The sequence below is a fragment of the Lolium perenne genome, chromosome 4, assembly GCF_019359855.2.
Source record: "Lolium perenne isolate Kyuss_39 chromosome 4, Kyuss_2.0, whole genome shotgun sequence".
In the NCBI taxonomy this organism is placed as follows: Eukaryota; Viridiplantae; Streptophyta; class Magnoliopsida; order Poales; family Poaceae; genus Lolium; species Lolium perenne.
Genome location: NC_067247.2, coordinates 361,706,217 through 361,718,829, shown reverse-complemented (window position 1 = coordinate 361,718,829; position 12,613 = coordinate 361,706,217). Strand labels below are relative to the sequence as shown.

Below are 12,613 nucleotides of genomic sequence, written 5' to 3'. Positions count from 1 at the left end.
TGGTGCGCCCGGGTGGTCACCAGTCAGATCAGTATCAAGGCGAGTCTATCAAGAGGGGCGAAATTCATGAGAGATGAGAAGTTTGGTGACCTGGCAGATGAGACGGCTAGGTCCATAGTAGTCTCTCTAGCAGGGTGGAGGTGGGTTAGCAAATGTATGTTGGAAACATGGTATCCTCTTTTCGAGGCGATGTACTGGCTGTTTTTTTAGATAATAGGCAATAGCTTGCCCGACTTTAAATTAATAAAGCCACGAAGGTAACAATTCAGATACAACAGCTGGGCATTACAGCTTGGCCACACATAACAGAGCACCAATGAAAAGGTTCCAACGAACACAACTAAACAAGCAACACAAAAACCAGGGAGGTTCCCTGCCGTCTTGGCCGTCCAGGTACCCGTTCCGTGGTCGGCCTACTCCTTCACGACGGCGTTGGCTTGAGCGCCGCGTACAGCTCCCTTAGCTCGCGTGCTATCCAGCTTAAGCCCTCCTTTTCTCTTGGCTTGCATCTTAGGCTCCACAGCTGCAAAAAAATGATGATTTTGAAAATAATGTCAGCTGGGTTAGCAATAGTTTTCTTTTCAATGGCAAGTTTATTGCGCACATTCCACAAAGCCCAAGATTGGGCAAGGAACAGAATCCACAGTAATTTTCTGGGGTAACCCGAGAAGCTAGACAGGATGTCGTGGAATTGGGCAAAATTGGTGGGGCACCAGTTGCACCCGAGCATCTGGCGCGAGACGGACCACGCAAAGATCGCCAATGAGCAGGAGAAGAAGATATGGCTAGCGTCCTCAGGCGCCCCGCACAAAGGGCAGAGTCCATTGGAGGGGCCGTGGCGAGCATGAATCTGTAGTCCCGAAGGTAGCTTATCTAGCGCTAGCTGCCAGGAGAAGATTTTGATTTTGAGCGGGACCGGGGCTTCCCACATGTCTTTGAAGTGGGCAATGGACGTTCCTCGCGAAAGCATCGAGTACATGGACTTCACAGAGTAGGATCCGGACTGTTCAGTGCCGTGAAATCTGGTCTTGACCCTCGGTGAGATTAACTGCCACTAAGGTATGTTGTAGCTCGACCCATTGACGCAGGCCCTCTGGATCAAGAGAACGGCGGAAGCGAACTTGTAGAGAGTCTTGGAGAAACGCGTCAGCAACCGTAATCTCTTGGTTGTCACAAATGGCATACAGCAGAGGAAAGGCTTCTAGGAGGGGGCCCCTCCCCCACCACCAGTCCTTCCAGAAACTGGTTCTAGTGCCGTTCCGCACCTTGTGCTTTGCGCCAGCCTTAAACAGATGCTTGATCTTGTGAAGGCTTTTCCAGAAAGGTGACCCGCCCTGACCTGAGCCCGCAAACAGGTCGAGGCGTCGCATACTTAGCACGAAGGATACGGGCCCAAATCGTGTCTTCATCCTGATATAGCCTCCAAATCCATTTCGAAGCGGCGCCAAATTCATCTTTTTGGTATTGAGCAACCCAAGACCTCCCACTTCCTTAGGTCTGCACACAGTTGGCCAGTTCACAAGATGGTACTTCCTTTTTGGTCCCGCGCCTTCCCAAAAAAACTTAGAGCGGTGCGAGTCAAACCTCGCATGAATCCCGTCATGAAGGAGGAACAAACCCATGGCATAAATTGGTAGATTATCTAGGCACGCATTGGAGAGGATGAGTCGTCCCCCTGACGACATCAACCTTCCCAGCCAAGGTTCGATTTTGGTAGCGAGTTTCCTCACCAAAAAGAGCCACTGTTCCAGGGTAAGTTTCCTGTCCGAGATCGGGAGGCCCAGGTAAATGAAGGGGAAGGTGCCTAGCTTGCAGTTTAGCTTGTTAGCGATATCCATTCGCTCCTCAAACCTCTGACCCATCACAAACACCTCACTCTTGTGGTAGTTTATCTTGAGCCCAGACATATCCTCAAAACACATCAGAAGAAACTTGAGATTGGCAATGTCCTCATCGGAACCCTGGATGAGGATGAGCGTATCGTCTGCGTATTGAAGATGGGAGACGCCCCCGGGCATAAGGTGCGAAGCCAGGCCGTGAATATGTCCGGCCTTGGCAGCCGCAGTGAGGATACCCGACAAGGCCTCGCCAATGAAGTTGAACAGCAGCGGTGAGAGGGGATCTCCCTGTCGAACCCCTCTCTTATTCCTGAAAACGGCCCCACTTCACCGTTGATCGAGATAGCAGTTTGTCCCCCGAGACAAGCTGAGAAATCCTATGGATGTAGCCTTCGTCAAAACCTTTGCGGCGCAGTACTTCCCCAGAAGTCCCGATTCACTCTGTCGTATGCCTTTTCGAAGTCAAGTTTTAGAAGCACCCCATTGTGCTTTCTCCTCCTCGGATCATGAATGATTTCTAGCAGAGCCAGCGGACCATCAAGGATGTTTCTTCCTTTTATAAAGGCGATTTGATTGGGGAAAGAATCCTATGAGCAATCGGATCCAACCTAGCAGCATATGCTTTGGAGACTATCTTAAAAATCACGTTGATCAAGGCAATCGGTCTGTATTGCGTGATTTGGTCTGCTCCCGGCACTTTTGGAATAAGAGATAGAATTCCGAAGTTCAGCCTAGAAATGTCAATGCGCCCCAGCACAAAGTCGTTGAGAATGTGAAGAACCCCAAGTTTGACCTGCGGCCGAGAATTTCTTGAAGAAAACAACCGGAAAGCCGTCCGGCCCGGGCGGTGTCCGTCTTCATATCTTTCACGATGGCTTCGAGCTCGGTCTCGGAGAAGGTATAGGTCAAGTTCACGTTCTCTTCCTCTGAGACACTCTTGTACCTATACCAGTTATCTGGCGCCAATCAAGAAACCCTTGGAGCGGACGAGACCTGGATGTTCCTGTAGAAGTCATAAACGTGCTTTGTTGGATGAGCTTCGGGTCGGTGATTGTCCCGCTATCCGAGATCGTAGCAGATATATTACATTTCCTCCTTCGCCGTTGGCGATCGCGTGAAAGTATGCGTGTTCGCGTCTCCCTGCAGCCGCCCACTTCACTACTGCCCCGTGCCTCCGGTGCTCCTCTTCCATCTTATAAATGTGCGGGAGCTGTTCTTCCAGGTGATACCTAGATGCCCGGGCGTCTTCGTCAAGGCCCGAAGAGTCCGCCAGACGTCGAGTGGGCAATGCGTCAAGAGGGCCAGCTTTGTGGCCTTGGAATCCCTACCAAGGTTCTGGTTCCAGCCCCTCAAGTATTGTCTTATTCCCGTCGACATGAAGGACCACCAGTCTATGATGTCACGGCCACCAACTTTGGACAGCAACCTGTCCCGGGTTAGAAGCAACGACGGGACAAAGTCGGGTCGCTCGAACCAGCTAGTCTCGAAGAAGAAACGGTTGGAACGAATGGGGAAGCCCTCCCCGGTATCAAAGACCGGCGGCGTGTGATCGGACCCCAGTGCTGGTTTCAGCGAGCGAGCAAAGAGGGAAAATGGCCTCGAAGGATGCGGACACAAAAACTCTATCAAGGGCGGAGCGAACAGGATTCAGCCGATGGTTAGACCATGTAAAACGCGCCCCGTGCGCGGAATTTCCCTAAGAGCCCAAGTGGCAATGCTGTTGTTGAAAAGATCCATGAGGGTCCAGTTGAGATTGTCGTTATTCTTGTCTTCAGCCGCTACGATAAGGTTGAAGTCCCCTCCCATGAGGATCGGAAGGTCACGGTTGGCGATCTTGTCCGTAATCTCGGCCAGGAACCCCCTGGAGCGAGCATGGTCCGCAGGACCATAGATACCGATGACCTCAATCTTCTTCTTGGTAGCCCGATGAAGGATAGAAAGGCCGAGAAAGAATTGACCCTGTCCATTCTCCCCACCTCAAACATACCGTCCCTAACTCCCGGGAGCATGCCTCCCGAATGGCCATTCGCCGGGAGCCGTGTCCGAGAAAAACTTCTCGCCAATTTCAAGGCCGGCAAGCTCGGCGTCCGTGAAATCATGTTTGATAGTTTCTTGCAGCAGAACCAGATCAATATGGTGTAGCTTTGAGGTAGTCTTTGAGCAGGGTTCGCCTCCCCTACGGCCGAACCCTCGATATTCCGTAAAAGGGCCCTCATTGGCGAACCAGGTTAAGCGCCCGTGCTTGGCGGGTTAGCGGTCGGTGCCCAACAGAGTGGGTCTGCGGGCGATTCTCTTCTTTTTGGGAGCACGATCTTCTTAACTTTGCCGAGCCCGAGGTTGGCTCCCCCTCGGGGCCTCCCTGCAGGCAAGTACTTTCCTCCCCATGGTCGCACTTGCCCGAGCCGCTTCTTCCTTGGCTTTAGCCGTCTCCTCTTCTATCTTCCTTCGGCTGCGAGCAGTTCAGCTTGGGCGCGTTCACGGGCTTGGAGCAGAGCCACCGCTTGTGCGGGGATCCGTCCGCGGATTTGAACGAGAATACAACCGTCTCTCGGCCACCTTAACGAGATGCTCTACCGAAGAAGCTTGGAAAGCAACAAAGGAAGAGGAGGGAAAAAGTTACCCGGTGCAGGAGTGGCGGAGGACGGGGTAGCAGCAACTTCATTGTCGGCCGGGGAGGCGGAAGCTTCGGTGGAGACCTTGGCCATGGAATTCTTCTCCGCAGGTGGCCCGCATGGCGCGCTCCAAAGATCGGGCCCTCGGTGGCCCCTTTAGCTCTCGCGCTTTTGCGAAGGGCTTCGGCGGCGGGGCTCTAGAGCGTGGTGCACGGGCCACCGCGGCCCCCGAGCCGGGATGGGAGCATCCGGCAACGGAGTTGGCCCGAGGAAGTCGAGCCACCCAACGAGATCGCAGGAGCTTGGTGCAGGACCGGAGGCGGGGTAGACACAAGCGGCTCCTTCGAGGGCTCCGATTCCGCCGCTTCCAAAGATCGGCTTTCTAGACGGGCGATCATGGTTGCTCTTGCTCCTGCGTTCACCGTTTCTCCGGTATTCTGGTCGGAGGAAGCGGAGGGAGGAGAGTTCCAACCCACCTCCTCCCTATCCGCATCAGACAGTCTCAGGGCCTTGCCAGGCGTCGGAGAAACCCTTTCCTCCGACGACGGGTCCGCAGGTAGATCTAGCTGCAGAGGCGAGTCACCAACAGAAGCTTCAGGAGACTTGGGCTTGGAATGGGCAGGGAGCGAAGCCTTGATTATTTGCGCCACCGGGGGGAAAATGTTTCCGTAGGGAGTCGATTAGATCCGCGTGCGGCTGCGGGCGTAGTCCGGGATAGTGAGGATTGGGTCCACGACACAAGCAGGAGGGGAGATCGACGAGAGCGGCGCCGCCTCCAAAGGAACAGATTTACGTGGTCCGCCCCCACCCGCACCAGTGCGAGGCGGAAGAGCGCTTGTCCTTACGGTGCTTGCCCCGCCTCCCGTCCCGGCGGTCTTCGTCGGTTTCTTCGCGATCGTCGTCTCTGTCCCCGATGTCGTCGCCGGGAGGGAAGCGTGGCGGAGCCCGAGGGGAGAGTCTTCGGCATTGGCGTTCTCGCGGAGGATCTTGATGCGGTATCCTTGTAAGTTGACGAAGAGGGTAATGAACTCTGGAAGCACATCTCCCTTGCGGCAACCAAATGACATTCTGACCGGCGCCTCCAGATGGTCCAGGGAGGCCTCGTCCACCGAAATAGGTCAAGCCACCTCCCGAGTGGACAGCAGCAGACGTTCCGCCATACGGAGGGGAGGAGGCACCCCCAGCAGCTTGACCTGCACCTCTTCCGTAGTCTCGTACGCAAGCGGGTCACCCAATGAACGGTGACCAACGCCTTGATTTTGCTCGACGGCAGGTAAGACCGCCCCGCGGATCGCAATACGGAGACTTTCTTTGGATGGGAAGACAACCGCAAAGTCCGAGACCGAAAGGCTGTCGCACTGCGGTTCCAGTTCTCATCAACCAGGTCTTTGAACTCCTCTTCGACTTCTTCTTCTGAAAGGCGCCCCTTGTCCAGGATGACGGTGGCCGAGTTGGAGGCCGGGCGTTGTAGCTCTTCATCAGGAACATCAATGCAGAGGAACCCCTGGCGTCCTCCACCGTAACCTGCCCAGTATGGGGCCAGAACCTTGGCGAAGGCGGCGCACATGGCCGAGAGATGGCCAACCTTCTTACAATTGACGCAGAAAGGGTCGTCAGTGCGATCCCTTTGAATGTGCCCTTGTTTTCCGCAGTTGTAACAAGTGATATGCGCTGCATCTGGGTTTGCAACAGCGGCCTCCCCCGAGCCGGTGTCATCCCCAAGCTGCAGAGAAGCGGAAGGGCCTTGGGTAGCGTTGGGCTGACGGAGATTCCTCCGACCCGCATTCTTCCCAGAAGCGCGGCCACGAGGAGGAGGTGGAGGTGGCGGAGGGGCACGGGCGTCCTGCCGTGAGCGCTCCCCCTCGGAACGCCACGACGAGGAGCCCGCCCGGTCGAGGTCGCGGTCCGCGCTGACGCTGCTGACGGCGGTGTTCCTCCTGCTCGCGGTCGAGCTTCTGCCGAAGATCTTGCTCGCGGTTACGGGAGTAGCCGCCTTGGTAATCATCGTACGAGCGCTTGCCGTAGGAGGAGCGATCTCGATCCATGGGAGCAAGGTGGGGAACAAGGGCGCCGGAGATGGGGTCGCGACGGCAGGAAAGGAGCTTGGCGGCGTGGCGGTTGCGGCGGATGTCTCGAGCGGAGGCGGGGAGGGCAAGTGTGAGATCTAGGGTTTGTGGTGGAAGCCAAAACCACTTAAGACCCGACGGCGGGAGGGTAAAAGCGTCCACCGCAGAAACCCTAGACTCAGAAGGCCGCACAACCTCACCTGAGGCCACGTGGCGGAGATCCAACGGTTCAGATGAGAGGGTAGAGCTGTCCAGCGGAAGAGCGGGAGGTTGGGCCGGCCCACGCGGCCCCACCCCCAACGAAGAGCGCACCTGGGCCTCCCTAGCAGGCCTGCTTCCCTGGGCCGGCCCACCAGGTCCCGCGCGACGCAGGTCAGGGCTCCCCCCACTGGGGGCAAACCCTAGAGGCGGCGGCGGCGCCTCCCTCGGCTCCGGCCGCCCTGGGCACGGAGGAAGCTCCAGAATAAGGGCGCCGACACGGAACGACGACGGACCCACCCCCTGGCTCCCGCATCCCCCGGCGGCAGGGGAACTCCGTCCCCGATCTTGGACCCCAGGGAGCGGCGGGAAGTGGGCAGAACCCAACGGCGGCGGCGGCGGCTTCGGAGCAGAGGGACGAGGCTCGGGGCTCCCCTCCCTTGGGGAAGCGGACGAAGGCGACGGCGATGGCGCCCGCCCTGCCGGATCTGGCCAGAATCTCCCGCATTCAGCGCAGAGGCAGGTGGCGGCGGCGAAGACCCGGCGGCGACCGAAGCGCAGAGGTCCGATTCTCGAGTCCTCGACCTCGAGCAGCGGACGGGGAGAGGACAGCAAACCTGTTGCCTTGACGAGCCGGCGTCCGGCGACCCCCCTGGGTGCGGCCAGAGCGACGGCGGCGACGCTCCGGGAGGGCAAGTTCCCAATCGCCTCCCGAGTCGCCAGAGCAGACGTGGCGCTTCGTGAGACACATCCGTTGGTCATGTACTGGCTGTTTGGCATTTCTTTTCCACGGAAATGATATGTATTTCTAAGACATACTTTTGATAGTTGTGGATATGTTACATGTAGTGTTTGAGTCAGACTTAGTGGCCTGGTCCTCCCATATAATGTGAGGGGTACCACATGTTGCAACTTAAGATGACTTGATAGCAGCAGGAGCGCAAGGGAAGCCGGTGATCAAGGCAGCCGGTGTAGCGGTATCAAAGGGAGGAGCGCGCAAAGTCTACAAATTGTCGAACAACAAATTTCGGTGTCGTCTTCTTGTTGTCATTGTTTGGCCCTCGGTAGAGCTACATGTGCGCCTACCACGGTAACAAAAGTGGTGTGTTATTATTATTCAAAGAGTTATTTTTCCATGAGAAAATTGTGAAGCTAAGAGCATCTCCAGCCGCGTCTCCCAAAGCGTCCCCCAAGCAATTTGGGTCGCGCCGGACCAAAAAACCGTTCCAGCCGGGTCCCCCAAACCCGAATTTTGTCCGGCGCGCCCCGATACGGTGTGCGGCGCCTCGAGCCCGTCCCCGTCCCACAGGGGACGCTCCGGGGACGCCGGACACACCGAAAAGCGAGGCGAACCGACGCGGGCCCGGCGCGTCAGCGGCTCAGTGAAAAATCGTCTCCCACTCCCGCCAAATCCCGCCCCTCCCGCCATATCGCGCCTATCCCGCCGCGTATTTCTGGCCTCCCAACACATATTCCGCCGCCGATTCATTTCTCCTATCCCGCCGATTTGTTTCTCCCTCCTGCCGTCCACCCACCGCCGCTACCCTCTCCCCATTCCATGACGCCACCGGTAGCCCCCAAGAAGATGGCCAAGAAAGCGGCCAAGAAGCCGCCGGGCAATGCGACGAAAGGGGCGAAAGCGCCGTTCGCGAAGCCACGGAAGGCGCAGGCTCCTAAGAAGAAGCCGGAAGGATGGACCGATGATCAGTGGCATCAAGACTGTGTGCGCCGGAAGATGTCGACGGCGGAGCGGAAAGGACGGAGGGCGGCGTAGCAGGAGAAGAAGGCTCTGGCGGCGCGCCAGCACCAGCACTTATTGGCCGGGTGTCTCACCGCCACCAACGCGAGCCCATATAGTACGAACGTGCCGGTGTACGTTCCAGGAGTGTTCTCTCCATCATCATCCACCTTCTACAACGACGGCCCCTCCGGCACTCCCGGGTGCGTGACGCCTAACTTGTCGCTGCACTACCAGGATGCGCTGCCGCATGGCGGCTTCAACCCCAACAACCTCTACTCCCCGGCGTACGAGCAGCACGAGCCAGGACCCGGTGCGGACGACGACCCTTTCACTGGCCGCAGGGGGCCGCTCGAATTCGACGGCGCCGGTGCTGAGGGTGCTGAGGAAGAGGGCGGGGGTGAGGACGAGGAGGACGATGAAGAGGAGGGGGTGGAGGACGAGGACGACGACGAGGACGAAGAGGGCGGCGGGGAAGAAGACGAGGAGGGTGCCGATGATGATGATCTCGTGGAGGTAGATGCGGACGGCGTGAAGAAGAAAAAGAAGAAGGCGTCGGGCACACGAGGCCCCAAGTGGACGGTTTTGGAGGATCTTTGTCTGTGCGAGTCGTGGGTGACGGTGAGCCATAACTCCATCATCAGCGCCAACCAAAAATACGGGAAGTATTGGGCGATAATCAAGGCCGAGTTCGATGAGCGCAAGCTCATCTAGAGCAACTACAACAGAGTGACAATGAAGAGGAGCCAAAAGGCAATGTCGACGCGACGGACCATCATCCAGGCGTCGGTGAACTCCTTCCATGGATACCATCAGGACTTACTGACCAGAGCCGAGAGCGGCGCCGACCTCTCCCAAATGGTACGGCTCTTTCTTCCATAATCTGTAGCGCCTATATTGTGTTCGATGAAATGATTCCGCTTCCTTTGGCTAGTTTGATAGGGCCATGGAGGTTTACGCGAGGAACTCGGATGGGCATAAGTCGTTCGCGCTGATGCATTGCTATACCAAGCTCAAAGGGAACGAGAAATGACGGTTGACGCGCCTGTCGCTGTCCAAGGGGAAGGACGCCATTGATCTGGACGCGCCGCTGGCAACGTCGGCAGGGCGTCCTACTGGCAACAAGGCTGCCAAGGCCGTCTTGACCGACGCCGCGTCGTGTGAGAAGACGCAGGCGTCGATCACGAAATGCCTCGCGGACGTCTCCTCGACCTTTCTCTCCCGCGACAAAAAGAACGACGAAAGATGGGCGGAGCTGCTCAAGAGGCAAGAGGAGAAGTTGGAGCTCAAACGCAGGGACGACATGTCCCCGCTGAGAGCATCGACAGAGGGAATGTCTCCCCGTACGCGGGCGGCGCACAACTTCTTCAAATGCCAGATCCTCGACGACATCGAAGCCAAAATGACGGCGGCCCAGAAAGCGGCAGCGGCAGCAACCACGGTGCAAGAGCCGGCTGACGCGTCTTCGACTGCTACACCATCGTCGGCCTACGCGACGGCGGCGGAGCAGACGGAGCATGCACAACACCAGACAGATCGCGACGAGATCATCGTGATCGACGGGCCTGCGTCGACTCAGGATACATCTCCGTCGACCAATCCCTTCTTCTAATTTAGTATGCACTATGGTCTGTAATATGATCACGCGCCTAGTACTTTGATCGCCGCTACTCTGATCGCGACGATTCAGCGGGAACGATCTCTTTTGAATGCAACAATTTGATTCCTGATTGGGGCCCAGCCGCGTCCCCCAAAGACGGCACGAACAAAACACGTCCCCAAACGATCAATCCGGCGTGGTCTGGAGATGCTCTAATACTCGTACGGTGGAATGTAAAGCTGCGATGATTTCGCGCGGCAGTATAGCTAGTGCCGATCGAAGCGGAATTCCCGTGTGTGGCGTCAAAACAAAACGTGATCGGTGATCCCGCATCCGGCGCGCGGGTCGGAGACCCGACGAGCCGCCCCTCCGTCTGCAGGCCACGGAAGAGGAAACAACGAGAATTACACGCCGCAAGTGGAGTGTGGAAAAAGGAAGAAAAGAAGCTCGAGAACGTACTAGAGGTCTAGAGCGCTCCAGCAGTAGCGGACGCGCACCGCACGCGGCCACGCCAGGCCACGCACGACTCACGGCACCACCACCCACAGCCTTTATTCTATTTCGATTCTTTTTATTTTCCTCGGCGGCAGGCAGGAAGAAGAAGAAAAATGGTTTCTTTTGCGCTCGATCGATCGCCATTGGAATTTCCGGGCGTAAAGAAGGGCGAAGATAAGGTAAGGGTCACGTGCCGTGCCTGCTCCTCCGTACGTCGCAAGTTGCCATGGCGAGATCCGGCGAGCGGCCCCCACGACGGCGGAGTAAAAGAAAGGAATTGTGTTCCCGGAATGGATCTGGCCGGCCGGCCGCCCGGTGTCGCGAGATTCTTCTTCCGCGGGCCGCTGCTGCCGCCGTGACGGGATCTTCTTCCATCGGCAGGACCGGGAGGAGGCGTCCAGTCGTGCGCGGGGCACCGTACCGGTTCCTCGGCCTCTCGTGCCTTCCCCGCCTGGGGATCTCTTCGCCTCGACGGCACGTCGCCGTCGCGTTCCCTGGATCAGGAATCGGTCGCTAGATTGCGCTTTACCAACAACGACTTTTGATGCGATTAGTAGCCCAAGAACACGTCGACTGTACACGCTCAGTTACAGTTTATTTTTCCTTTTTTTTTTTCTTTTTTTTCGAAGTGCTCTAAAATGGATCTTTTCTTCGGCACTTGTAGCAAAACTAAACATGTGTTCTTCACAGCCGCATCCCGAGGCGCTGGATCCACTGCCATCGAATTCGCAAAAGAAAATATACAACTGCTCCTCCAAGCTTCTTGCGACGGCCTCCTCCTCCACCCCTTCATGATGATCTCCCTCGAGCTCGAGAGAATGCGGATGACACTCTCATCATCATCCGCACCTTCTTGAAACACGTCACAAACCTTTAAAAATAAATCTTAGATGACTTCGCCTCTTAGCATCGGTGAGTGTTGTCTCCAGCTTCCCTCGAACCTACCTCGGCCTCCCCCTTATCCAACCATAAAATCCGGCTTACCGACTTCATCCACATTATTTCCAAAAGTGACATGCAGCTCTCGTGTTGTCGTGGACGCCATTCACATTCGACCTCCTCCCCGCCAGCATCATAGAAGCCATTGGCAAACGACGTCGGTTATGTTTTTGGATCGGTGAACAAACTAATCATGGGGCAATGCAAAGTTGTCTCGATGGATGTCTGTACACCTATGAAGCTGGGGGAGCTCTCTTTTCCTCCACAAAATTCCGCACTCCTCGCCAAATCACTCTCCAAGCTTCACTCAAAGTACTTGCCCCATGGGCTTGTTGGTTTCGTCGTGGTACGGGTGGACTGCTAGCCATGATATGGGGACCATCACTACCTTCATACTCCCATCTGAAAAGATATTGTTGCCAGCCTCGATTACTTAAGGTCTAGCTAAAAGGTCACCATTGGCAACGTGGATCAATGTAGAATGAAGAGGACTGTTGTGTAAGCCATCTCTCGCTAATAACATGCTTTCGAACAAATGTTCCTATGCCAATTCTTTTAGGCATCTGCAGGCTAACGATCAGGCAATAAAGGTCTAGAGAAACATGGCTTCCCTAAAGTGCAATATCTTCTGCTAACTCGCCCGGTAGCGTTGCCTTCCCACCAACGAGTGATGCTTCCGCCACCACCTGACCACCTATAAGTCCTGCACCACATGTTCTTATGATGAAGACATTGACCACATGCTCCTACAGTGCTCCAGGGCCCGTGAGGTCTAGGGCTTTTTTTTTCTCCACTACAGTGACATGCACGACTCATCCAGCCTTGATGACCTCTGGCGCAACCGTTGCCGCACCTTCGAAGAAACCGCGATCTACACTGCTATTTGTCTGGAAATATGGAAAAGAAGAAACATCAACATTTCCAATGATGTCGATGAACAGCTATCTCTAGTTGTTCCTAGATGTATTGAGGACGTTAGACTATGGGCATATAGATGCTCTACTACAGCCCCCTCTTCCACTCTAAACTCATGGTGTAATGGTTATAATCCTCACTGATTGCTTAAACCCCTTTTAGCCTTCTCTTCTCTGAAAATGTAATGTCCCTTTTGTAAACTTTTAATTGTT

General features: G+C 56.0%; 1 protein-coding gene across 1 annotated transcript; it reads right to left on the bottom strand.

The window, feature by feature from the left end:
* Nucleotides 1–421: 421 nt before the first annotated feature.
* Nucleotides 422–2,018, bottom strand: LOC139830290 (uncharacterized). The gene is made up of 2 exons (XM_071818298.1): nt 1,731–2,018; nt 422–523 (listed from the first exon to the last, which is right to left on the bottom strand). The coding sequence occupies exons 1-2, from the start codon at nt 2,016–2,018 to the stop codon at nt 422–424; spliced, it is 390 nt and encodes a 129-aa protein (XP_071674399.1).
* Between the last annotated feature and the right edge of the window lie 10,595 nt (nt 2,019–12,613).